This window comes from Rhinolophus hipposideros (assembly GCF_964194185.1).
Source record: "Rhinolophus hipposideros genome assembly, chromosome: 3".
Taxonomy (NCBI): Eukaryota; Metazoa; Chordata; class Mammalia; order Chiroptera; family Rhinolophidae; genus Rhinolophus; species Rhinolophus hipposideros.
In genome coordinates this window covers 14,932,671-14,960,156 of record NC_138049.1, presented here as the reverse complement: position 1 = coordinate 14,960,156, position 27,486 = coordinate 14,932,671, and the positions used below count along the sequence as shown (strand labels likewise).

At 41.6% G+C, this 27,486-nt stretch overlaps 1 protein-coding gene across 1 annotated transcript; it reads left to right on the top strand.

Annotated features, from left to right (window-relative positions):
* Positions 1 to 24: 24 nt before the first annotated feature.
* Positions 25 to 27,230, top strand: LOC308489973 (UL16-binding protein 1-like). Its single transcript, XM_081031582.1, has 5 exons — positions 25 to 521; positions 2,910 to 3,164; positions 3,383 to 3,658; positions 4,330 to 4,457; positions 26,787 to 27,230. The coding sequence occupies exons 1-4, from the start codon at positions 413 to 415 to the stop codon at positions 4,452 to 4,454; spliced, it is 765 nt and encodes a 254-aa protein (XP_080887708.1). The 5' UTR covers positions 25 to 412; the 3' UTR covers positions 4,455 to 4,457; positions 26,787 to 27,230.
* Positions 27,231 to 27,486: the final 256 nt, after the last annotated feature.

The window sequence follows — 27,486 nt, the reverse complement described above, 5'->3', positions numbered from 1 at the left end:
CAGGGTGGAGTCCGGGCGCAGGGAAGAGGCGGGGCGCGGCGAGGAGGCCGGACACCCAGCAAAGGCGCCGCGCTGGCCTGGGGAAGGCTGGTGGTGGTCGCAAGGGGGGCGCCCTTGACCGTCTGCGCCCGGAAAGCGTCTCCAGCGCGAAGTGCGGTGCCGCGGGGAGAGGCGGGGCCGGCCGTGCTCTGACCAGCGACGCGCTGCCTTACAAGTTCCGAGCGCCGCCCACCCACCCCCTTTCCTGGCCCGGGTCGCGCGCCCAGCACTTTTTCCTCTAAGTCGCCGCCTGTGGAGCTCCACGCCTGCAGAGCGACAACCGGCTGGAAGGAAAGGCGCGGGGAGGAAAGGCTCCCTGGCACTTTCCCGCTGTCTGCGCGCACAGGCCTCCCGACCTCCGGCCACAGGGGCGATGGTGCGAACTGGTGGCTCGAAGGGCCTTGTGCCCCTGGTCGTGCCCCTGGTCGTGCTTCTGCTGCGGGACTGCACGTGGGCAGCGCAGGGTCCCTGGAAGCCCGGCGGTGAGTTGGGAATGGGACAGGCAGGGGGCGCTGGGGTGAGGGGTAGGAGGGAGGCGGAGAGGGTGGGGGACATTGAGACGGGGGGTGGGGGATGGGGGGATGCGGTGCCCACGGGAGTTCACGAAGCTTCCCGCCGGGGGCGCCGCCGCCCCCTCCTCCATCCTCCCGAGGGCTGGTTTCCGCCTCGCGGGCTTACGGGGCCGGTTGTCGCCATCCCGGCAAGAAACGGGACCCAAACGAGGCGGCTTGGGAGGAAAAGTGATGTTGGGCACATTGGGGGTGGGGGTGGATCGCGGCGGGGAGAAGAAGGGAGGGACGGAGGGCGCAGCAGGACGCCCTGCTGAAGCACCCACCCCCCCGGCCCGCGCTTCTGGGAGTGGGAGCGTGAGTCACGGACTCCCGGCGTCAGCGCGGGCATTTCCGCAGGGTCGCGTACGAGAATAAACAGATGCCCCTACTGTGCGCACACAGCTTTCCCACACAAACCCTCCCTCATCCCCACTGCCGTCCACCCTTGAACTGAGCGGGTCCTGCCAGCTGATCCGCCAACCAGGCAGCCCCGGGCCCTCCTCGCGGTCTGCTTCCCCTCGGGACTGCTCCCCAGAGAGCTCACAGTGCTGTCTCATTACCCAGTTCTATGCGGTTTGAAGAACTCCAGTGCCGCCCACACCTCCCCAGGGGGGAAGTGACCCTAACCACGTCCTCCACCAGTGGCACCTTATCCGCCTTCCCTGAGGACTCACCTCAGCAAAAGCCTCTGCACCTGGCCCAGGGAACCTAGAGCAGCAGGGCCAGGAAGCACACTTTCCCAAAGCGTGGTTCTGAGCATCATGGTAAGGAAAGGCATCTCACTCCACCCTTAGGTCCCAAGCCCATATACATGCTGTAAGGCTCATTCCTCACACAGTAGCATAGGACAGGCCGATAGTGAATTTTGTGATCTTTCCAGGCCAGTTAGTGCCTGTCCCTTTGTGTACTACACGCCTCCACCTTTGTGGGTCAGAAACCTGCCTGTCCTGCCTGTGGCTTCTGGGTGGAGTGAATGTGAGAGGATGTGGGCCCCACTCAGTGGGGCCACTGCCCCCCTCCTTTCTGTAGACTGGATTCCTTGGCCCAAGGGGGCATTTGACACAGCATGAAGCCATAGGTGTGACCTGAGGGTCATGCAGGTGCAACTTATTTGGTATTAAGATCAGGGCCACCTGCTTCTGCATCTCATTTGTTCCCTGTGACCTTGGTCATTTCCATGACTGAAAAATCACTTCTTTCTTCGGACCCATAGAAATATAAGACTCTCCGAATTGAGCAAAGTAGGCAGCTTTTGTACCTTTTAGAGAAAGAAACAAATTTTTGAAAAATTGAGACAGGGGTTTCGCTTTGGAATAGTAAATTAGTTAAGAAATAAGAAGGTTTGTTTATACAGGCTTCCCAGCCCTAACTTCCCCATTTGTGGTGCTAAGGATGCCTGTCTACCTCATGGACAGGGAGGGTACCTTTCACATGGGAGGTTTCTTTCCTGTTTTCAGGGGGACAAAGGCAGGTCACATTGTACTGATGTTTCTTAAGTAACTTTAACTAGAAATAATTGATACGCCGAAATGGCACGTTTTAGGGGGGCCTGACTTGAACCCCATCATCATCATGCATTCTTTATAAGTTTGATAAACAAAGGGTCTTCCAGGGCTTCCCATGGACCCTAGTTGTGAACAGTTTCTGGTTTTTTTTTTTTGTTTTAGCTTTTTATACTATATCCATTCTGACATATGTATTTCTTGGAGCCTTTTAATCCCTCCCTGTACTGTCTGCCTTGGAAGTTCCTGCTATTTTATTCCATGCAGTGTAGCCATTCCTTTTCCCAAAGTCCCAAGACCCATCCTAATAGCAGGTTAGCACCATTTCCCAGGGGCCGTGCTAAATTCCGTGACACATGTCAACTCTTCCTAATCCAACGGTGGGTCCTCTCCTCACCCCGCACCCACTGTCATCCAGCTTCCTCAGGAATAGCCCTCTGACAATTTATCTTCTCCTTGCAGGGTACAGGTTAGTTTGTGACAATCCTCTGCCACCTAGACTGTTTTTCTCCCTATCCAGCCTGGCATGTCCCTGCAATGGTTATGGGCTGACTGATGGTGGGTATTGGCCTGGTGGGCAGAAGGGACATATCTGGGAATGTGTGGCTTCTTACCAAGCAGAGGCCTCCTGGAACTCCTCAAGCAAGGGAGGGGTGCTGGCCTTCAACTGGTGAAGGGAGGGGCCATGCAGGGTCAGTCCTTGCTCTGCCAGCCTAGCCATCAGTTGGGATTCTCTTGCTGTCACAGAGATGGGGGAGAGATGCTTATGGGTCCTTTTCTTCCAACCCCAACCATCACCTGTGTTTTTCCTTCACAGATGCTCCCTGTCTTTGCTACAACTTCACCATCACTCCTAATAGACAACCATGGTGTGAGGTTCAAGGCCAGGTCAATGGAAACACATTTCTTATTTATACCTGTAGTAACAAGATGGCTAAACCCATCGGTCCTCTGGGGATGAAGGTGAATGCCACAGGTGCCTGGAAAACACAGACAGAAACTCTGAAAGACCTGACGGAAGAGCTTAAAAAGGCCCTGCCTAACATTAAACCAGAGATTATTACAACTATATGTAAGTTTGAAAGGCTCAGGGCAGAAGTAGAACAGATGTAGGGTTAGGGAGCTTTGTGTTTATGTAAATATTAGATGTTGGTGCCACCCAAGAGGACCATGACACAGAGGAGAGGGTTAGGACCAAGAATTTGGAGTGCAGCAGAGGGCTGGATACCAGGTGGGGTCAAAGGATCTGTGAAGAGCAGAGGCTGATGTCTTTCTCATGGTGGGCTGCAGATTTTTTCTCCCTGCAGGGCAGGTTCATGTGTCCGTGGGAAGCCAATGAATCCATCAGTGGGTCCTGGGAGTTTGGTTTCAATGGACAGAGATTCCTCCGCTTTGACTTGGAGAACAGAAAGTATACAGTGGATCATCATGGAGGCGAACGGATGAAAGAGAAGTGGGAGCATGACAAGGATTTGACCATGATCTTCACCAGTATCCCAGTGAGCATCTGCAAGGAATGGCGTGATGAATTCTTGGTATACTGGGAGGAAGAGCTGCCAACACCAGGTTAGAGAGAGGAGAGGGATGACATGATAGTTCTCTTTTGATGAGATTGACTTACCGTGTGTGTGTGTGTGTGTGTGTGTGTGTGTGTGTGTGTGTGTGTGTTTGAGAGTGATCCATCCACTGTGGATTCTTCTTGGGCAAATAATGGCCATGGCTATGTCCTATCATCCTTCCTTTTCCTTCTCACCTCCTGACATCTCTTCCTCACTCCACATGACTTTGGATCACTCACTGTGGATTTCTTACTGACCCCAAACATGAGGGCATCATTCTGTTTCCAAACCATTTCTTGGTACTGTTCCTCTCCTTAGCAGCACTTTTCTTTCCATCTCACCTGGTCTATTTCTGTAAATCCTTCAATACCACCTCAACTGTCAGCTCCTGAGAGGACTTCTCTACCACCTTCCCACCTCGAGTGTCACCTCCTCTGTCACAGCACAGTGACTGCTCATATTCTAACTTCCCCCACTGGCTGTACGAGCCCCAGGAACATAGGCCCCATCTCCTCTCTTCCTTCCAAACCTAGAATCTATCATAGTGGCTGCCACACGTAGAGGGGTAGGAAATGTCTGTGTGGTAGGATTACCTGGGGCAGCAGGTGCTGAGGAGGCTTCTCCTCAGATTTGAGGTTTGGACAAGAGCTTTCACTCTTGTGTTTCATTCCATTGCAGCCCCACCAACCATGGTCCCAGCCACAACCCAATCCAAGGCCACAACCACCAGCTGTATCCTCTCTCTTGTCTTCCTCCCCTGCTTGATCACAATCGGCATCCTAAGATGTTTCATTTACAATTAACAGGTACTGAGGGCAGAACTGAGTGGGAATGAGGGGCAGATGGCCTGGAGTGAGGATGGGGAAGGCTGAATTCCCAGCCCGACCCCTGTTGCCTCACTGAACCTTGTCATCATGGTAATGAAACCAGGAGAATAAGACCTCATATCGCCTGATGGCAATCACTGGGACAGCCTAGCCCCGAGTTCTGATATCTCCTCACTGTTAGTGCCAGTGGAAAGGGAGGGGCCCAAAGCAAGGTTTAAGGCCTGTTAATTTTAAGGGGGTGTGGGGGAAGGGATTAACTGGTACAAATTGGTTGTTACAAAGTAGTCATGTGGACGTAGGGCACAGCATAAAAACTTTGTCAATAATATTGTAATAATTATGTATGATGTTAAATAGTTACTAGATTTGTTGAGGTGATAGATGGGAGGGGTTTGGGGGACAGGGTGAGAAAGGAGAAGGCATTAAGAAGTACAAATTGGTAATTACAAAATAGTCATGGGGCTGTGGATATAGCTTAAGGAATATAGTCAATAATATTGTAATAAGTATGTATGGTGGTAGGTAGGTACTAGACTAGTCAGGGGGATCACTTCTTAAATTATATGTAAATGTCTAACCACTATGCTGTACACCTGAAATTAATATAAAATAATATCGAATGTCAACTGTAATTGAAAAAAGGGAGGGAAGGTGAATGGGAATAAGAGGTTCAAATTTCTACGTATAAAATACATAAGTCGTGGGGATGTAATGTACAATATAGGTAATATAGTCAATAATATTATGATAGTGTGATATGGTGTCAGATGGTCGCTGACTTATCATGTTGATCACTTCTTTATATACTGATGGGGAAACTGACCTTAAAGTGGTTCCCTGCCACGTGGAACTGAGCTAAAATGGTGGCCCCAGCAGAGAGAAAAGTCCCCAGCCTACACCCCAGCCCACTTCCGCATAGCCCCCTCCAAGCCACACCTTGAGCCAATCAACAGATAACACCTACCCCTTCCCTGATTCAAGGAAGTCCCCAACCCATAAAAACCTGCTCAAAACATTGCTGGGGGCTCCACCTTTTGGGAAGGATCCCGCTGAGCCCGCCGGCTTAATAAAGCTGTTTTCTCCCTGATCTCTGCGTGCAGCTTGAGTTTCTCGGTCCTTGCTGTTTTTTCTGCAACAATACCAGAGGTGCCAAAAAAGGTATACAAATGGACACTTTGGTCAATGCTGCTCAAGCAGTAGTGTGCCATAATTAGAAATGTTTGCATGCTGATGGTAACCACTTTGAGCACCTCTGGTAATTGTAGAAGTCAAAGGTGACTGGTATTCATCTTTTGTTATCAGTATATATTAATAGTTTTTCCCTTTCTTAAAATGTATATACATTGTTTTGGCCACTTCTGTATAAATGTTGAATAACTATTGTGTATACATGAAACTAAAATAAAATTGTATCTTAGCTATATTTTTATAAAAATCTTAAGAAAATAAGGACAGAATGATATTTATGATTGTATCTTTGAGGAATTTTTCACTGTGTAATGCTATTTAAATTTACATCTTTATAGTGTAAAAACAATTACTTACAAATTTTGTTTTATAAAGCACAGAAGTTTTGGTGATCGTTATTCCTCCACATCGTAGAGTAAATAAAACCAGAGATTTTGCTAGATTACTATGCAAACAGAATTGAAGGACCACACTTAACCAGCAATAAGTCCATCTCAGTCTTATCCTGCTAACTGGATTCAAAAAACTACATGGATCAAAAGAATAAGGATTTTTCTGATTTCACCCTGTTGTGACCTGCACAACAAGCCGTGGGAAGGCGAGGGAGGCGGCGAGGGTTGAACTATAATAAAGAGACAGAGACTTATATACAGTTAAATCACAGAAGACCAAGGGACTCGCAGCCTCAAGAAACTGGAGCCCCGAATCGGGTCACTGACAGTATTTATTGATTATAAACAATGAACATCACATGATTAGAGGCAGGGTCTGTGAAACTTACACCACTTCAGAAAAATGATTTCAATACCCAATTATTTGTTCGTCCCAAGATGACTAAGGTGCGGTGTGCACCACCCTGGGGGAGAGTCTCTCACGGTGAAACTGTCCCATGAACTGAGCAGAAAGAGCTTGATCTTATCTCTCTAATGGGCCTCTCTCACAATAAGGTGAGAGGGAGTAGCAGAGGCAAGCGGCAGCTTCCCACAAGAACAAGAGGAAGGAGGGGCAAGGCTCCCTCATATTATTTCTTATAGCAGCTCATTGGGTTCTCAGTGGGGTCCCATCTGGCTTGAGTTGTCCCTCCCTCGAGGAATCTTACTCATTGTTGACCGCAGACCTTTCTCTTGAAGACCAGATGAAGAGACTCAGGATATTATAAACTCCATTCCAGAGAGGCACAGTCCCACAACTTCTTCTTTCCTTAGGGAAAGGTTGGGGGGGACAAATGGCTAGGCTGTTGTGTGACCATACACAGCATTCTACCCCAGCAATGACTTTCCTGTGATCCCTCCCCGCTTCAGTGAGAAGTAAATCTTCACAGCACAAACATCTTTGCTTCTCAAAGTCATTTAATCACTTTATGACAATGGACTAATATCTAGAATATATAAAGAGCTCCTACAAATAAATTAGAACCTGACAAATTCTCCAGAGATATAGGACAAAGGATGTGAGGAGTTCATGACACTACTGAAAAGATTGAAAATCTTACAAATAATCAAAATAATATAAATGAAAAATACAAAGATTAGCTTTACACACCTGAAATTGTCAAATATTTTAAATGTATCAACCATAACTACTGGAGAGGATAAGTCCTGAAATAACAGGAATTCTCTTGCATGGTTGGTATGTGTATGAATGGAATCAGCACTGTGAAGAATAATTTAACAATATCTAGTACAGTGGACAATATGCTCCTTCTACACCATGGCATTCTGAGTGTTAGTTCTAGTCTTACAAACATGGACCAAATAGCATCTAGATATATGATTTTTCATTGTAGCATTGTTTGTTATAGCAAAAAAAAAAAATAGGAACAAACTAAATATCCAGCAAAAGAGAAAGCTATTGAAAATGTTGGCAAAAGATTTCTATTTCTTGCTACCTGGCTGTCTAGGTAATCTGAACCATTGTCAAAAAAAGAAAACAGATGACGTCATAGGAATGGTGGCAGCTGGGCGCTCTTTTTGAGTCCTCCTTGGGATCTTAGTGCAAGCAGCACATATAACCCATCGAGGTGTTCTTTGATCATCACGCAGAACAGCTGGGAGACTCTTGGAAGAATTACTTGAAGGTGCGCGCTAATTGCCAATGGGGGAAGAGACAGGACAGTGAAGTAGAAACGCGCCACCCCCCCCCCCCCACGGCAGAGCCTCGGCCGAGGCGCCCAAAGCCCCAGGGACGCCCGGGTCCCAGGGCGGAACGGAGAACACAAGAGCCAGGAGAACAGCTAAGAGACTCGTGGAAGGTTTGCTTAGGGGTACGCTAGTTGGGCGAGCGGGGGAGGAGAGAGGGGCGCGAAGTGGAGACGCGCACTTCCCCGGTGGAGACGGGCACTCCCCCAGTAAAGTCGCCAACGGCAGCAGCGCACGCCAAAAACAGCAGCAGTGCAGCAGCACCACCCCCCCCACCCCCCCCCCCCACCCCCCCGGCAGCTCCAACGACACACGGGAGTCCAGGGTGGAAAGGAGAGCACAGAAGCCAGGAGAACAGCTAAGAGACTCATGGAAGGTTTGCTTAGGGGTGCGCTAAGTGGGCGAGTGGGGGAGGAGAGAGGAAGGTGAGAAGAAACGCGCCACCGCCCGCCCCATGGTAGAGCCACGACCCTGCGGCGCGCTGCTGCGCGGGAACCCAGGGCAGAACAGTGAACACAGAAGCCAGGAGGTGGGCTCTTTCCCTGCATCCCTGGGATGATCTCGCCCACAGGGGCGGGCAGCTATTGGTCCCTAGGTCGGACAAAGAACACAGATTCAACACCTGGGCCCCTCCCCCCGCTCTTGCAATCCTACCCCCGCCCTTCCAGAGACTTAAACTGACCCCTGAACTGAGGAGTGGTGTCAGATTACAGAGGAGCCTTAGTTCTCAGGCTCTGGGAAGATTGGCAGCCAGCTCTGACCCACGGAAGAGGCTGGGAAGAGTGTGATTTTTGCAGGGCTAGGAGAGAAGAGACTCCTCCACCCCCAGCCACCACCTTTTCGGGCTTGGGGGAGTGTGACTCAGCTAGTCTGGGAGAGAGAAGACCCCTCCTTCCCCAGCCCCCACCCTTTCTGGCTGGCCTGGGGCGGGGCAAGGCCAACTGTGGAGGCACTCCCTGAGATCAGCAGGGAGAAGCGGCAGAGGCAGCTTCTGGCCCTCAGCAGCTCAAAAATCTCCTACTCGCTCCCCATCCCCCCCCCTCCCCCGCCACACACACGGAAGAAGTGTTCTAAGTCTCAGGAGTACTGGACATAGGGCTGGTGGTGCTACTCTCAGCGTGCTTTTGTTCAGGCAAGGGCAGAAACAGCACTGACTCTCTAAAAACTGTCATCCGGACCCCTCAGCCCCTCGCATTTAAATCTACAGTCCCACATTCACTCTGGGCACCAGGTGAATGGCGCTGCCTGCGCAATAGTCAGGGGACTTTTTGGCACTGCGGAGGACAACCTGGAGATTACTTGGTGGGCTTAAGCCAAGACTGGTGCTGCTCCTTGTTTGCTTTGCTTTGTATTTTTTGTTTTTTATTCCTTTTTTTTCTTTTTTTTCTTTTCCCCTTTTTTCTTTTTTGTTTTGTTGTTTTTTTTGTTTGTTTTCCTTTTTGTTTGTTTGTTTTTATTTTTAAATTTTTTTTTTGTTTCTTTGTTTTGCTTTGCTTTGTCTTTATTTCTTCGATATATTTGCCTGTGTTGAGTGGGGGTTGTCGGTCGTTTTTACATGTGAATGTACTTGATTTTTTTTCTTTGTTGTTGTTGTTGTGCTTGATGATTTGCTTTGTTCTGAAACTGCCCTACCAGGGCCCAGCTTAAGAGGCACAAGATTCAACATATCCAGAAGCCAACTCCAGACCAAACCAGAGTATTACCGGGCTTGACCTATAAGTCACACACCCAGAGGGAATTCTCTGCAGACACAAGAGCCCATAGAGGTGAAACCTCATTCAAGTGGTCAACCCTCACCCAGCAGAACACCCTGTGGTGGGCAGAGCCAAGTCTCACAACTAGTCAGCCTAGGAGTTAAACCCACCTACTCACAAGCAAAAAGCAATTAAAGTTCTTCTTGAACAGGACAATATTCACAACACAAGCGTTGTGAGCACACGCAGAGGAGAAGAACGAAGTAGTGCAAGTCAAATATAAAGGACACATACTACGTAAGATAATCCAGCAAGAACTAAGAACTCTAGGGGATCTACCTAATACTTCAAAGCAAACACAGAGAGTCAGTCAGAATGGGGAGACAAAGAAACATGTCCCAAATAAAAGAACAGAAGAAACCTCCACAACTGGAACCAAATGAAGCAGAGGTAACCAACCTATCAGAGACAGAGTTCAGAACACTGGTGATAAGAATGTTTAAGGAGCTTAGAGAAGACATAAAGAAGGATGTAGAAATCATAAAGAACAACCAGTTAGAACTAAAGAAGGAGGTAGAAATCATAACGAACAACCAGTTAGAACTAAAAAACACAATTACTGAAATTAAGAACTCACTTGAAGGAATTACCAGCAGGTTAGATAAAGCACAGGATCGAATCAGCAACTTAGAAGACAAGTTAGCAGAGATCACCCAAACAGAACAACAGAAAGAAAAAAGAATAAAAAACAATGAAGATGGTTTAAGAGACCTCTGGGATAACATCAAGCGCAACAACATGCGCATCATAGGAATACCAGAAGGTGAAGAGAGGAAGCAAGGGATTGAGAATATCTTTGAAGCAATAATGTCCGAAAACTTCCCTAACCTGATGAAGGAAACCAACATACAACTCCAGGAAGCGCAGAGAGTTCCAACCAGGATAAACCCAAACAGGTCCATATCAAGACACATTATAATTAAAATGCCAAAGCTTAAAGACAAAGAGAGAATCCTAAAAGCAGCAAGAAAAAGACAGAGGGTTACATACAAGGGAACTCCCATAAGACTATCAAATGACTTTTCTACAGAAACATTGAAGGCCAGGAGGGAGTGGCAGGAGATACTCAAAGTGATGGATCACAAAGGCCTACAACCAAGATTGCTTTATCCAGCAAGGCTATCATTTAAAGTTGATGGAGAGATAAAGAGCTTCCCAGAAAAGAATAAACTGAAGGAATTTATTAGCACCAAGCCAGCATTGCAAGAAATACTAAAAGGACTTCTGTAAATAGAAGAAAGATGAAAACAATCTAACTACTAATTTTAAAAATGGCAATAACTATGTACCTATCAATAATCACTTTAAATGTAAATGGATTAAATGCTCCAATCAAGAGACATAGGGTGGCTGAGTAGATAAGGAAGCAAGACCCTTGTATATGCTGTATACAAGAGACTCACCTCAGATCAAAAGACACACACAAGCTGAAAGTAAAGGGTTGGAGTAAGATATTTCATGCAAATGGAAGCGAAAAAAAAGCTGGAGTTGCAATACTTATATCTGACAGAATAGACTTTAAAATGAAGAACATATTAAAAGACAAAGATGGGCACTATATAATAATAAAGGGATCAATCCGACAATAACCCTAATAAACCTAATAAACATCTATGCACCTAATAAACATCTATGCACCTAACATAGGAGCGCCTATATATATAAAACAGGTACTGACTGACATAAAGACAGAGATCAACAGTAACACTATCATAGTAGGGGACTTCAACACACCTCTGACAACAAAGGACAGATCTTCCAGACAGAAAATCAATATGGAAAAAACAGCCTTAAATTTTACAGTAGACCACTTGGATTTAATTGATATTTTCAGAGCATTTCACCCAAATGCTGCTGGATACACGTTCTTCTCAAGCGCACATGGAACATTTTCCAAGATAGATCATATGTTAGGCCACAAAACAAGTCTATAAATTTAAGAAAATTGAAATCATACCAATTGTCTTCTCTGACCACAGTGCTATGAAATTAGAAATGAACTACAGGAAAAATACTGGAAGACATACCAATTCATGGAGGCTGAATAACTTATTACTAAATAATGAATGAGTCAAGCAGGAGATCAAGGAAGAAATCAAAAGATATTTCGAGACAAATGAGAATGAGAACACGACGACCCAAAATCTATGGGATGCTGCGAAAGCAGTTCTAAGAGGGAAGTTCATAGCACTGCAGGCCTACCTAAAGAAACAAGAAACATCACTAACTGATAGTTTGTCTTCACACTTAAGGGATCTAGAAAAAGAACAGCAAAATAAGCCCAAAGGGAGCACAAGGAGGAGATAATAAAGATCAGAGCAGAAATAAATGAAATAGAAACCAGAAAAACAATACAGAAGATCAATGAATCCAAGAGTTGGTTCTTAGAGAAGATAAACAAAATTGACAAACCTTTAGCCAGACTCATTAAAAAAAGGAGAGAGAGGACCCAAATTAATAAAATCAGAAATGAAAGAGGAGAAGTGACAACAGACACCGCAGAAATACAAAAAATTTTAAGAAACTACTATGAGCAACTATATGCCAACAAATTTGACAATCTGGAGGAAATGGACAATTTTCTAGAGGCGTACAACCTTCCAAGGCTAACTCAAGAAACAGAGAACCTGAATAGACTGATTATCATCAGGGAAATTGAATCAGTAATCAACAATCTCCCAACAAACAAAAGCCCTGGACCAGATGGCTTTACAGGTGAATTTTTCAAAACGTTCAAAAAAGAATTATCACCTGTTCTACTCAAGCTCTTCCAAAAAATCCAGAAGGAGGGAAGACTCCCAAACACTTTTTACGAAGCCATTATCAGACAAAGACACCACAAAAAAAGAAAACTACAGGCTGATATCTCTAATGAACATAGATGCCAAAATCCTCAACAAAATACTAGCGAACAGAATTCAGCAATACATTAAAAAGATCATTCACCATGATAAAGTGGGATTCATCCCTGGTATGCAAGGGTGGTTCAACATCCACAAATCAATGTGATACACCACATTAACAAAATGAGAAATAAAAATCACATGATCATATCAATAGATGCAGAACAAGCATTTGATAAAATCCAGCAATCATTTATGATAAAAACCCTTAAGAAAGTGGGAATAGAGGGATCATATCTCAACATAATAAAGGCCATATATGACAAACCCACAGCTAACATCATACTCAATGGGGAAAAGCTAAAATCATTCCCCCTAAGATCTGGAACAAGGCAAGGTTGCCCACTATCTCCACTTCTATTCAACATAGTGCTGGAAGTTCTAGCCAGAGTAATCAGACAAGAAAAATAAATAAAAGGCATCCAAAATGGATAAGGACGAAGTAAAATTATCATTATATGCAGATGATATAATATTATATATTCAGAACCCTAAAGACTCCACCAAGAAACTATTAGAGCTGATAGATGAATTTAGTAAAGTAGCAGGATACAAAATTAATATTCAGAAATCAGTTGCATTTGTATATACCAATGATAAAATATCAGAAGGAGAAATTAAAAAAACAATTCCATTTACAATTGCTCCAAAGACTATAAAATACCTGGGAATAAATTTAACCAAAGAAGTAAAAGATCTGTACTCAGAAAATTATACGACACTGAAGAAAGAAATGAAAGAAGACATAAATAGATGGAAATACATTCCATGTTCATGGATAGGAAGAATTAATATAGTTAAAATGTCCATACTGCCTGAGGCAATATATATATTCAACGCAATTCCTATCAAACTACCTATGGCATTTTTCACAGAAATAGCACATATTATCCTAAAATTTATATGGGACCATAAAAGACCCTGGATAGCCTCAGCAATCTTGAGAAATAAGAACAAAGTGGGAGGTATAACGATACCTGACTTCAAATTATACTACAAGCCTACAGTAATCAAAACAGCATGGTACTGGCATAAAAATAGACACATAGATCAATGGAACAGAATAGAGAGTCCAGAAATAAATCCATGCTTATATGCCCATTTAATCTACGATAATGGAAGCAAGAATGTACGATGGGGTAAAGACAGTCTGTTCAATAAATGGTGCTGGGAAACCTAGACAGACACATGCAAGAAAATGAAGCTGGACCACCTCCTTACACCATATACAAAAATAAATTCAAAATGGCTTAAAGACTCAAATGTAAGATCTGAAACCATAAAATATCTAGAAGAAAATATAGAAAGAAACTTCACAGACATTACCCGGAGTAAGATTTTTACTGATATATCCCCTCGCACGAGGGAAGTAAGAGAAAAAATAAACACGTGGGATGACATCAGACTAAAAAGTTTTTTCACAGCAAAGGAAACCATCAATAAAACAAAAAGGGATCCTACTGAATGGGAAAAGATATTTGCCAATGATATATCTGATAAGGGGTTAATATCACAAATCTATAAAAACCTCACTCAACTCAACTCCAAAAAAACAAACAACCCAATTAAAAAATGGGCAAAGGACATGAAGAGACATTTTTCTAAAAAGGACATACAGATGGCAAACAGACATATGAAGAAATGCTCAATCTCACTAACCATCAGAGAAATGCAAATAAAAACCACAATGAGATACCACCTCACCCCAGTCAAAATGGCTATCATCAATAAATCAACAAACAACAAGTGCTGGCGCGGATGTGGAGAAAAGGGAACGCTTGTACACTGTTGGTGGGATTGCAGATTGGTGCAGCCACTATGGAAAATAGTATGGAGGTATCTCAGAAATCTGAAAATGGAACTACCCTATGATCCAGTATTGCCACTCCTAGGCATCTATCCAGAGAAATCCAAAACTCCAATTCAAAAATCTGTATACACTCCTATGTTTATTGCAGCACTATATACAATAGCCAAGGCATGGAAACAACCGAAATGTCCATCGGTAGATGACTGGATTAAGCAGTTATGCTACATTTATACAATGGAGTATTATGCAGCCATAAAGAAAAAAGAAATCTTACCATTTTCAACAACATGGATGGATTTAGAGAACATTATGTTAAGCGAAATAAGCCAGAAAGAGAAAGACAAGTACCATATGATCTCACTTATATGCGGAATCTAAAGAAAAAAATAAGTGAATGAACTAATCAGAAACAGTTCTGGGGACAAAGAGGAAAAACTGAGGGTTGTTAGATGGGCGGGGGGGGGTGGGGATAAGGGGAAAGGTGAGGGGATTAGAAAACAGTTGGTAACCACAAAATGGCCTCAGGGTTTTTGAAAAATAATTCCGGGAACGTAATCAATAATGTTGTAAAGATTTTGTAGGGTATCTGATGGACACAGGTCCCATTTGGGAGACCACCTCAGGGAAGATGTAGATGCTTGATCAATGTACTGTACATCTGAAGCTGAACAATAATGAATGCCAACTATAATTTTGTATATATAATGTCATGGCTCGGTGCGATGTCGGAGGGATAGTGGAAAGGGGGATGGGGGAGGAGGGGGTTCACAGTGTGAGGGATATAAATGATGAACGTCTAAGTATTACCTTGTCTTGTGCACCTGAAACTAATAATAATAATAATAAAAGAAATTATAAAAGATAATGAATAAAGCAAATCACATGTTCAAAAGAAAAAAAAAACATAGGGTGAATGCTGCTGCCAAGTGACATCCAATGGATGGGCACGGATCTTCAATATGGGAAGCAGTTCATTGAATCTTAGTAACAGTGTGTGACCAGTTTCAACTTGTTTGGTGTAGTCAGTCAGGTTTGAGCTGTTGAGAGAAGGTGTGTTTTAAAGTGTGTCATAAATCATCCTCCATCATGACAATGCACACATCGCTTCTGGTATGGCAGTTTTCTGTCAAATAAAAACATTACGGTGTGTACTTATGCACCTTATTCACCGGATCTGTCACCATGTGACTTCTGGCTCTTCCCCAAAGTCAAAACGACCATGAAAGGAAAATGTTTTGAATCGATTCAGGACATCGAGGCAGCCATGACAGGGCAACTAAAGATACTCACAAAAGAGGACTTCCAGAACTGCTTCAGAAAGTGGCAAGAATGATGGAATAAGTGTGTTTGAAGTGAGGGGGGTTAATGGCAATGTATTTTTTACTGTAATTTTTTTTTTAATGTAAACATTCACCGTATTGTTTGATCATACTTCGTATGTTTAGTTTTGTAAGAAACTGCCAAACTTTCCTCCAAAGTGGCCATTTTTTCTTTTCTACCAAAAATGAATGAGAGTCATTGTCTCATTCCCTTTTCAGGATACAATGACCCACCCTTAAATACATGCTCACATATTAAAAAAAAAAAATGAAAACAAAAGTCTAAATGAACATTTTTAAATCTTTCAATGAACATTTTTAAATCTTTCAATTAAACCTTTTAATGAAGACTTCTGGCTGATCCACATGAACAGTGACCCTCTACATACAAATCTCTCTACACATCTTTAAAAAGCATACAAATCACAAAATGGGCAAATAAAACACGCATAAACTACAACTTTAGCATAAGAAGGTGATGCAAACACCTCAGTCCCTCAGGCCCTTTTCCTGAATATCATTGGTGAATAGAGGACATTCTGGTGAAACTTGGTGGGGACTAATGAAGTGCTGGCGCTAATGTATCGATGACAAGTCATTTTGAGGATTGGGATGATATTAGAGATTGTTCCCGGTTTTTAAGAAATACACTAGAGTATGTAGCAGTGATGGGATATCAGGGTGACAGCTGACTCACACATAGCTCAGGAACACAAGTTTCTTAATGCACGTGCAATGTTTTTGTAAGTTTTCACTTGTTTCAAAATTTTTGAGAAAGTTGTTAAAAATGAGAATTTAGGAAAAATTTAATTTTCAAAATTTGATGACCTCAGTAAATTCAACAGATGTGTTTAAAAAAATTTTAAGCCTCCCCTGTCTCCATCACATCTTGCTCCTGTATAAAAACAGATCTACCCTCCTTTGGTTCCTTCTTACCCTTCTGTGCTCCAGCCTTTGTCAGCTTCTCCCTCCTCTACCTCATCAGCATGGCAGCCCAGGCCTGGAATGGGAGGGGTGCAAACTCACTGTTCTAGGTCCTGCCCATCACTGTGATGCGGCAGCTTCCAGGTAACCAAGTCAGAGAAGAGGGCTTAGCAGCTCTGAGGTAGATCAATGTCCTAAGCCCACTGTGTGTGTATGTTCCTGGAAATCATGATTTTGGATGGGATTTCCCACGCATCCACTATGTCTCATCTCACCTGCTGGCCTCTCCTTTTCTCCAGTGCCCTACGGTATAACACCTTGGCCTACTCCTTGGTCATCACAGTCGTGCCTTCAAGCTGCTGTTTTGGCTCTTTCCTCTGGCTGCTGCTTCCTGTCCCATCACCAAGAGCTGGTTCTGCTTTAAAGCTGGACATAAACATCACCTCCCATTAAGTCTTCTTGTCCTTCCTCAGGCTAAGTCATCTCCTCCTGTGTGTCCTAACACCTGAGTCCACAGTACGACTATCGCACTTGGTGAGAGGTGTTTGTGTATTTGTGTGCTGCACACTTCATGTGGTCACTGGGAGCAGCAGGGGTCCTTTTATCACTTATATACAAGGTGTCATACATTTTGTTGCTCAATAATCTGTGCTAAATTGAATTACCTTGGGGATCAGGAGCTTAGGAAGAGTTCTACTGAAATTTGGAGCTCACTTCCCTGGACAAGTAGGTGTGGCGAAGCCGTCTGTGACTCCCTGGGAGCAGCCCCACCCTAAGAGTTCATCACTCTGATCACTCCAGACATCACCAGTGGGAAACCTGAATGACTTTCTTGTTGTTATAAAAGGCAATTGAGAGGCCCAGAGGCCCCTGACAGCTGGGGAACCACTAATAGCTCCTTGTGAGGACTGGGAGAGTCCATGAATCCCACCCTGTCCTGGTCCACTGAGCCCTGTCCTATTTAAATTAGAGGAATAGACAAAGACTTTATACTCCATACATTGAAAATGTCTGCATCCTGTGCCCTGTGTCCAAACTAGCCATTTCTTGGATCTGGAACCCATTGCTAGAAAGAGAGGCCAGGTTCCAATGAGGAGGGCCCCTCAAATCAACAAGTGCAAAGGTTCCTTCCATCCTTCCCCAAAGAGCCATGTGGCCAGTGACTCGGGTAAGTGTACCCTGGGAAGCAAATATTATCCAGACACAAAAAGTGGTACGTTGTATTTCTATTTTCTTTTTAAAAAAAATTTTTTTCCTTTCCTCCCTCCTTTTCTCCCCACTTCCTCCTCTCGCCTCCCCTCCCCCATCCAGTACTATCCAGACAGATAAATCGGTTGTATTTCTATTTCCTTTTTTAAAAATAAAATTTCCCCTTCCCCTCCCCCCTTCCACCTTCCCCTCCTCCTTCCTGTCCCCCGCCCCTCTCCTTCCTCTCCCTTTTTCTTCATCCTCCCCTCCTGCCTCCCACTTCCCCTTCTTCCTTCCCCTCTCCCTTCTCCCCTCCTCTTTCTCCTCATTTCCCCTCTTCTCCCCCCTTCTCCCCTTTTGATCCTATGTGTGTCTTTAAACGCAAAGTGAGTGTCTTATAGGTAACATATATTTGGGCCTTTAAAGTATTTTTTATTTATTCAGCCACTCTGTGTCTTATAATTGGTGAATTCAATCTATTTAAATTTAGTTATTGATATTGAGGATTTATTAACACATCGTGTTAATAGTTTTCTTTTTAAAAAAATTTCCATTGTTTCTTTTCTTTCTGTTTCTGCGTATCTTTGTAAATTGGTGATTTTCTGTGCTGGGATGCTCTGTTTCCCTATCTGTATCTTTAATACGTATGCTCAAGCTTTTGCTCTGTGGTTATCATGAGTTTACATAAGACATTTCATAGATAAGACAGCGCATTTTAGGTTGATAGCAAGTTAACTTTGATTGTCTACAAAAGCTTCTCCTTTTTACTCCCCCAGTTTATATTTTTGATATCCTCATTTACCTCTTTTTGTGTTGTGTATTCAACACTTATAATAGCTATAATAATTTTTCACACTTTTTTCTTTTGAGTTTTATACTAAAGACAGATGGTTAACACACTATATTATTGCATATTTAGAGTTTTCTTAGTCTTACTGTATATTTAGCTTTCCCAGTGTGTCGTATACTTTCATATGTTTTTATGTCGGTAATTAGTGTCTTTTTATTTCAGCTTGAAGATCTCCTTCCAGCATTTCTGGAAGGTGGGTCTAGTGGTGAACTTCCTCAGCTTTTGTGTTTCTAGGAAAGTCTTTATTTCTCCTTCAGATGTGAAAGATAACTGTCATATAGAATATTCCTGGTTGGCAATTCTTGTCTTCCAACACTTTGTATCATTCCACTTTATCCTGGCCTTTGGTGTTTCTGCTAAGAAATCCACTGATGCCCTATTGGGGGTTCCTTTTAGGCTACAATCTTTTATTTTACTTTTTACATAACTGTTTTTAGAATTCTTTCTTTATTCTTAAGTTTTGACAATTTCATTTTAATGTGTCTTGGAGAAGGTCTTTCCGCATTGGAGATAACAGGGTGATCTTTTAGCTTCATGTATTTTGGATGTCCAGTTGTCCCCCCAGGTTTGGGAAATTCTGAGCTATTATGGCTTTAAATAACATTTCTGCTTCCTTCTCTCTTCTTCTGGAGTCCTGATTATTTTAATATTTGTCTTTTTTATGGAAAGATTATGCAAGCTTTCATCTCTTTTTTTCCATTCTCTGTTCTCATCTAACAGAGTTATTTCAAAATTTCTAGCCTCTAATTCACTTATTCTGTCTACGTTCTACAGATGTGCTCAATTGCATTTTTTATTCCGTTCATTGAGTTCGTCAGCTCCAGAATCTCTGTTTGGTTCTTTTTAAATGATTTCTATCTCTTTGGTCATAACCTCACTTTGATAATATTTTTTTTCAAGATTTCATTGAATAATCTTTCTCAGATTTCTGTAGCTCTTCGAGTTTCTTCAAAACAGCAATTTTGAATTGTTTATTAGCTAGATCACAAAATTCTGTGCCTTCGAGTTTGGTTATTAGAGAATTATTATTTTCTTTTTGGAATGGCATGTTTCCTTGATTTCTCATGACCCTTGTAGCTTTGAGTTGCTGCTTTTGCATTTGAAGTAACAGACACCTCCTGAAATGTTTGCTAGTTACCTTCAGAGGGGGTATTCTGTTAGATGGTGGTGTTATTATTTGAAGTTTTCTCTGTTTCTGTATCAGTACACCTGCTCATGGCAGTGTTCCTAAGGTTTTATGCTTTACTGGTTTTTACAACTCACTGGAGCGGTTCATGGAAACTTCTCTTTTGTTTTCCAGAAGGTGGTGCTATAGCGCGTTTGTGGGAGACTGCCCAGGAATCTTGGTGGCGTGCACTCCCTGTCTGCTAGAGCTCTCTCACACCACACATAGACGCTCACACAGGAAACTAGCTGCAGTGTGTGAGTGTGCATGTGTGTGTGCGTGTGTGTCTAGTACCTGCAGTGTTGCGGCTGCCCACGGATCTGTTAGGGAGATCCTGGGGTGTGGTACTCCCCGGTTGTGGGTGGACTTCCTGTGAGTGCAGTCAGCCAGAACTGTGTTCCTCATCTGCCTCTTTCCCAGTCTCCTTCCCCACTTCCTCCAATCATCGAGGTTCTGACTCGGTACTCTGGGTGTTTCAGGAGAGAAAAGGGTTTCTCCAGCTGCATCCCACACAACTAAGGTAGCCTGCACACTAACTTACCACTATTTCCCCCCCTCCTCTGCCCCAGAGCTCACTACCCCCAAATATATCAGCCTGGGGCAGTGTTTCTTCGGTGGGAGGGGCAGCTCTGGGAAAGTTTCTCTTATGGCTGCTTTGGCTGTGTCCAAAGTTGTATTTTTTTCCTCCAATAGTGAGCTGCCCTAGGAGCTTCCCTTGCCCTAGGGAAGGTTGGACTTCTGAAAATTCTCTGGTCCATGGGTATCTGCACAGGTCAGAACTCTCTAGGTTTTTTCTTCTGCAGAGAGAGGGGCTTCTGCAGGTTCTTCAGCCTGAACAGGGGCCTGTCTCCCTATCACCCAGTGCACAAGTGAGTGAGATTTCTCCTGGGTCCCTCAACATATGGTGCCAGATCCCACAACACCCGCAAAGGTGCTATTGTTCACAGATACTTAATTTGTTGACAATGGGAAATGAAAAGGAGGAATGTCTTACATCACACGACATCATTCCAATCTTACATGACTCAGGATTTTCATCTCCAAGTACATTCCTGTCTTAATTAAACATGTTTTGCTGAGCCTCTGTACAGCAAGAGATGTGGGAAGGATGGTTGTGTTAGTGGCAGTAGGATGTGCCAATCTCACTGAATAGATTGCTATAGATTTTCAGGAACAGGGCACTGAATGCACTCCTTGATTTTAATGAGCAGAGTTCTTGCTGCCTCACATTGTACATATGGCACGAGACATAATGCCTTTGAAAAAATAATTTACGAAATTTAAATTGTGATCAAAACACATAAACTTTACCATCTTAACCCCTTTTTAGTGTACAATACATATTAAGCCTCTAATATTTTGGTGGTGTTTGTTTTTGCAGTAAACCTAGCCTCGTTTGATTGAGATAGGCTTTTTACTTTTAATCTTTCTGTTCTTTTCATTTTAAGGGTTTCTCTTGAAAACGATGTATGTCATTGGGTTATTTATAAATCCAACCTGAGAATTTCTGTTATCCAATTAGTGAGCTTAATAATTTACATTTATTATAATTACTGCTATATTAGAATTTATCTCTACCATCATATTTTTCATTTATTATGCTTTAAAAAAAGATTTTCCCCTCCATACCTGCACTCCATTTATTTTAGTGAGTGTTCTACTAGTTTATGCCTTATTTTTCTTCTCATAATGGTTGCTCTGAACCTGGGACACACACCAATGTTTTCTTACATTATTTATTATTATTTCTGTTTATCTTTAATAAAAAGTATTTGGCATGTTTTCATATTTCTTATGTGTGCCACCTCCCATCCAATTTCTCTGATATTGTCCAGAATTTCATTTCTGTATTATTTATAGGTGTACTTTTTCTTTTCTGTGATTTTAATGCATCCTCCCTCTTTTTTAGGTAACAATAATCTAATCAATTTTGGTTACTCATCCTTTTTATTTCTCTTGTCACATCTCCTAGATGTATTGGAGTCCTTCCTCCGAAAAGTATTTTCATCTTGTATCTTTCTGTGGCAAATATTTTTTAAGCTTTCTATGTTCAAATATATATGTGTGTGTGTGTGTATATATATATGTATATATATATTTTAAGATGTTCCTCAAGTTTCCTGTCACTTTGTTACTTAATCAAACACTAATTTAGGTACTGATGTGAGGGGGCTTTGCAGATACAATTAAGGTTACAAATTAGTTGACCTTAAAATAAAGAGATTATCCTTGGTTATCTGAGTGGGCCCAGTGTAATCAATCACATGAGCCCTTAAAAGTGAAGAACTTTGTCCAACCAGAGGCAAGAAAGATGTGGCAGAAGAAGTCAGAGAGATTTGATGCACTATGAGATATAGGGGGCCATATGCAAAGACAGGAGAGCAGGCCCCCAGGAGGCAAGAAGACCCCTTCGTTGGCAGCCAACAAGAAAGTAGGGACTCCAGTCTCAAAGTCCCAAGGAACTGAATTCGACCAGTAATCTGCTTGAACTTGTTAGCAGATCCCTCTCAGGGTCTCTGACTAAGAGCCCAGCTGGTCCACACTTTGATTTTGGCCTTGTAACACCAGAGCAGAGAAGCTGATGGAGCCAACTCAGACTTCTAACCTCCAGAACTAGGAAGTAATAAATATGTGTTGATTTAAACAGATTATCTTGTGATGATATGTGATGGCTGCAACAGAAAACTAATACCCTCTGATTGATTGATTGATTGATTGATTGATTGATTTTTCTCCTATTTAAATGAGAATTTGACTGGATATAAAGTTCCAGGCCCAAAGCTCTTTTCCTTCAATACTTTGGAGACAATATTTCTTGGCCCTCTTGCAATTAGGATCGCTGTTGAGAAGTCTGCTGTTGATCTGCTTCCTTCTTACTTGTATAGTTTCAGGGCTCATTTGGGGGAGGGGCTGGAAGACAGTGCTCATTTGTCATCTCTGCTCAATTGACCCTGGACTATTCCAGGTTGGCCATCGTAGTCTCAGGGAGATGAAGGAAGGTTTTAAACACTTTTCAACCAATAGGTCAGTAGATGCAATTGTAGGTGTGACAACTTAATTGCTTTTCTTTTGTTCAGCACACTAGCCTTCTCTCCCTCTACCTTGTACAAAAATCAAGTTTATTGAGATATAATTTACAGACAATGTTCTCCTTCTTTTTCAACCCAGGTAGCTTACAGTCAGGCACTTATCTTTGGGAGTATATGAGAAACATGTAGACGTTTGGCCAAACCCTAAGGCATGTCCCAGGCTATGGAAGTAAAAGCAGATGAATGATAGGATTTCAGCCAGGAATCATCTCACCAACCTGTAAATTCTAGGGAGACTCATATTTCCAAGCAGTACTATCTTTAGTACTTTGGAAAAACAAATGATATTTTCAGCAAACATGCTTTAGCTTTTAGACTAAGTGAATACTGGAACTCCAGTAAGTCACTTTCACTTACTATCATTTTTAGTCTTTATAAATTTCACAAAATCAGTCCACATAACTCTAGGTATACTGTGAGTATGATAGATATTTTAATAAAACATCCAATCCCTTTTTGTCATTGGAAACATTAATTCTAGGCTTTATAAAGTAAATAGCCACATTGTAGAACAACAGAACCATTTAAAAACTGAACTCAGCTGAATTAATCCAATATTACTAGATATATTTTGGACTCTAATAGAAGCTTAATGAACAATTTTAAATAGTTTAAAATACATTTTTAGAATATACTTAAACTGTGTGAATTATAGAAATACTTTATCTTTCAGAAGAAATCGTTAACTTTGGATTTAACATACAGAGTGGCACCGTAGGAAAACATGTAAAGTCAGAAGAATTGTACCTTTAAGAGTACAAACGAGCAATGAAAACACGCATTACTAGAGTTACCTCATGGAATGCTTAGACATTTCCTTGCAATGCAAGCATTTTTCTGCCTAGAAACTGCATAACTGACTGTTCAGCTCTAGCTGGCTGATACCACGTGACATAGCAACAGGAAAGCAAGAAAACCACGAAATTTTCTGCTAGAAATAAAATGATTTCAACTCCTCTTTTGAAACGCATTTTTTCTCAGGTCCTTCCTCCTCCCAACAAATCAACAAACAAAGAACAACAGCAATGATAATGAACAACACTTAAGCCTCTGATTTCTGCAATAATAGATGAAAATTGTCAGTAGAGGGGATTAATATTTATCTGGGGGGAAAATGTACGGACATAAAATGGAAGGCTAGTAATACACATTTTTCATGAAAATTTTTGCTTTATTAACAGGTATGTGCTAAACACTGAAGTATACCTGTATTTAATCAGGTAATTTTATTTTTCATTTTTTCATATTTTTTTGTTGTGCATTCTGAGACATTTTCTCTTACTTTTTCTATGTTTTTTATTAGTTTCAGGTGTACAAAACAACATAATGGTTAGACATTTACACCCCTCGCAAAGTAGACCCCAACAAGTCTACTACTCCTCTGACATTGTACATAGCTGTTACAATACCATTGACTATTTATATTCTCTATGCTGTCCTTACCTCCCATGACCATATATATGTATATATGTATATATATATGTGTGTATATATATATATATACATATATATATACACATTGGACATTCAATATTATTTTATATTAGTTTCAGGTGTACAGCACAGTGGTTAGGCTTATGTAATCTATGAAGTGATCCCCCGATAAGTCCAGTACGCATCTGACACCCTACATAGTCTTTACAACTTTACAGTATATTCCCCATACTGTACTTCATATCCCCATGACTATGTTGTGACTACCAATCTGTGCTTTCTAATTCCTTCCCTTTCTCCTCCTTCCTCCAACCCGCTTCTCATCAAGCAACCATTCGTTTTTTTCTCTGTATCTATGAGTCTATTTCTGTTATGTATGTTCATTTATTCTGTTCTTTAGATTCCACATATAAGTGAGATCATATGGTATTTGTCTTTCTCAGTCTGACTTATTTCACTTAGCATAATATCCTCTAGTTCCATCTACATTGTTGCAAATGGTAAGATTTCATTCTTTTTTATGGCAGAGTAACACTCCATTACATAAATGTACCACAATTGCTTTATTCAATACTCTATTGATGGGCATTTTTGTTGTTTCCATCAATTGTTGGCTACTGTGAACAGTGCTGTAATAAATATAGGGGTGCATATATTTTTTCGAATTACTATTTTTGGGCTAAATACCCAGGAGTAGAGTTGCTGGGTCATAACCTAATTCTGTTTTTAATTTTTTGAGGAACCTCTATACTGGTTTTTATAGTGGCTGCAATAATGTGTAATTCCAACAAGGGTTCCCTTTTCTCCACATCTTCACCAATACTTGTTGTTTGTTGATTTATTGATGACAGCCATTCTGACAGGGATGAGGTGGTATTTCATTGTAGTTTTTATTTGTATTTCTCTGATGATTAGTGAGCATCTTTTCATATATCTATTGGCCATCCTTACAAGGTCTGACAATTAAGTTCGTGAACTTGTTGCAATGATGTTGCTAACCTTTTTATATCAGAGGGATTTTTCATTATGAATATGTACCAACTGGACAAACAGTTAACCACGTTAACTGTTTGGAAGTGCTTAAAAGGCTGCATGAAAAAGTTAGACGACCTGAACTTTTGGCCAACAATTCATGGCTCTTGCATCACAACAATGCACCAGCTCACATGGCACTGTCTGTGAGTGAATTTTTAGCCAGTAAACAAATGACTGTATTGGAACACCCTCCCTACTCACCTGATCTGACCCCCCCAATGACTTCTTTCTTTACCCGAAGATAAAGGAAATACTGAAAGGAAATAATTTTGATGACATTCAGGACAAGGGTAATACGATGACAATTCTGATGGCCATTCCAGAAAAAGAGTTCCAAAATTGCTTTGAAAGGTGGGCTAGGTGCTGGTGTCAGTGCATAGCTTCCCAAGGGGAGTACTTCAAGGTGACCGTAGTGCTACTCAGCAATGAGGTATGTAGCACTTTTTCTAGGACGAGTTCACAAACTTAATTGTCTGACAGCATATGTCCTCTTTGGGGGAATGTCTATTCATGCTCTCTACCCATTTTTAAATTATATTGTTTGTTTTTTTGGTGTTGAGTTTTTTTTTTTTAATGTAAATTTTGGATATTAACCCCTTATCAGACATGTCATTGGCAAATATCTTCTCCCATTTAGTAGGATTTCTTTTTGTTTTATTGATGATTTCCTTTGCTGTGAAAAAATTTTTTAGTTTGATGTGGTCCCATTTGTTTACTTTTTCTTTTGTTTCTCTGCCCAGGAGATATATCAGTAAAAATATTACTAAGGTTAATGTCTGAGAGTTTACTTCTTATATTTTGTTCTAGGAGTTTTATGGTTTTGGGTCATATATTTAGGTCTTTAATCCATTTTGAGTTTATTCTTGTATATGGCATAAGAAGGTGGTCCACTTTAATTTTTTTTGCATGTATCTGTCCAGTTTTTCCAGCACCACTTATTAAGTAGACTGTCTTTACACCAATGTAAATTCTTACTTCCTTCATCATAGATTAAATGACCATATCATGGATTTATTTGTAGGCTCTCTATTCTGTTCCATTGATCTATGTGTCTGTTTTTATGGCAATACCATGCTGTTTTGATTAATATAGCCTTGTAGTATAATTTGATATCAAGTAGCATAATACCTCTAGTTTTGTTCTTCTTTCTCAGGATTGCAGAGGCTATTCAGGGTCTTTTATGGTTCCATACAAATTTTAGGATTATTTGTTTTAGTTCTGTGAAAAATGTCATTGGTATTTTGTTAGGGATTACATTGAATCTATATATGGTTTTGGGTGGTATGAATATTTTAACTATTCTTCCTATCCATGAGCATGGTATATGTGTCCATTTATTTGTATTTTCTTTACTTTCTCTTTTCAATGTCTTACAATTTTCTGACTACAGGTCTTTTACTTGCTTGGTTAAATTTATTCTTAAGTATTTTATTTTTTTGATGCAATTGCAAATGGGATTGTTTTCTTTTATGTTTTTAAACTTTTATTTTATTTTAAGTGTGTTTTTCCAGGACCCATCAGCCCCAAGTCAAGCAGTTGCTTTCATCTAGTTGTGGAGGATGCAGCTCACTCTGGCTCATGTGGGGATCGAATTGGCAACACTGGTGCTATGAGCATCGCGCTCTAACCAACTGAGCTAACTGACTGCCCCAAGATGTTTTCTTAATTTCTCTTTCTGATAGTTCATTATTGATGTATAAAAATGCAACCAATTTCTGAATATTAATTTTGTATCTTGCTGCTTTACTAAATTCATTTATCACTTCTAATAGTTTTTTTTGGTGGAATCTTTGGGGCGCTCTATATATACTTAGTATCAAGTCATCTTCAAATAATGACAATATTACTTCCTCCTTTCCAATTTCGATGCCTTTTATTATAACATTTCTTTTTCCTGTCTGATTGTTGTGGCTAGAACTTCCAGTACCATGTTGAATAAAAATGGTGGAAATGGGCATCCTTGTCTTGTTCCTGATTTTAAGGGGAATGCTTTTAGCGTTTCTCCATTGAGTATGATGTTAGCTGTGGGTTTGTATATATGACCTTTATTATATGTTGAGATATGTTTCCTCTATTCCCAGTTTACTGAGAGTTTTTTATTATAATTGAATGCTGGATTTTGTCAAATGCTTTTTCTGCATCTATTATTTTTATTTTTTGTTTTGCTAATGTGGTGTATCACATTAATTTGCAGGTACTGAACCAACCTTG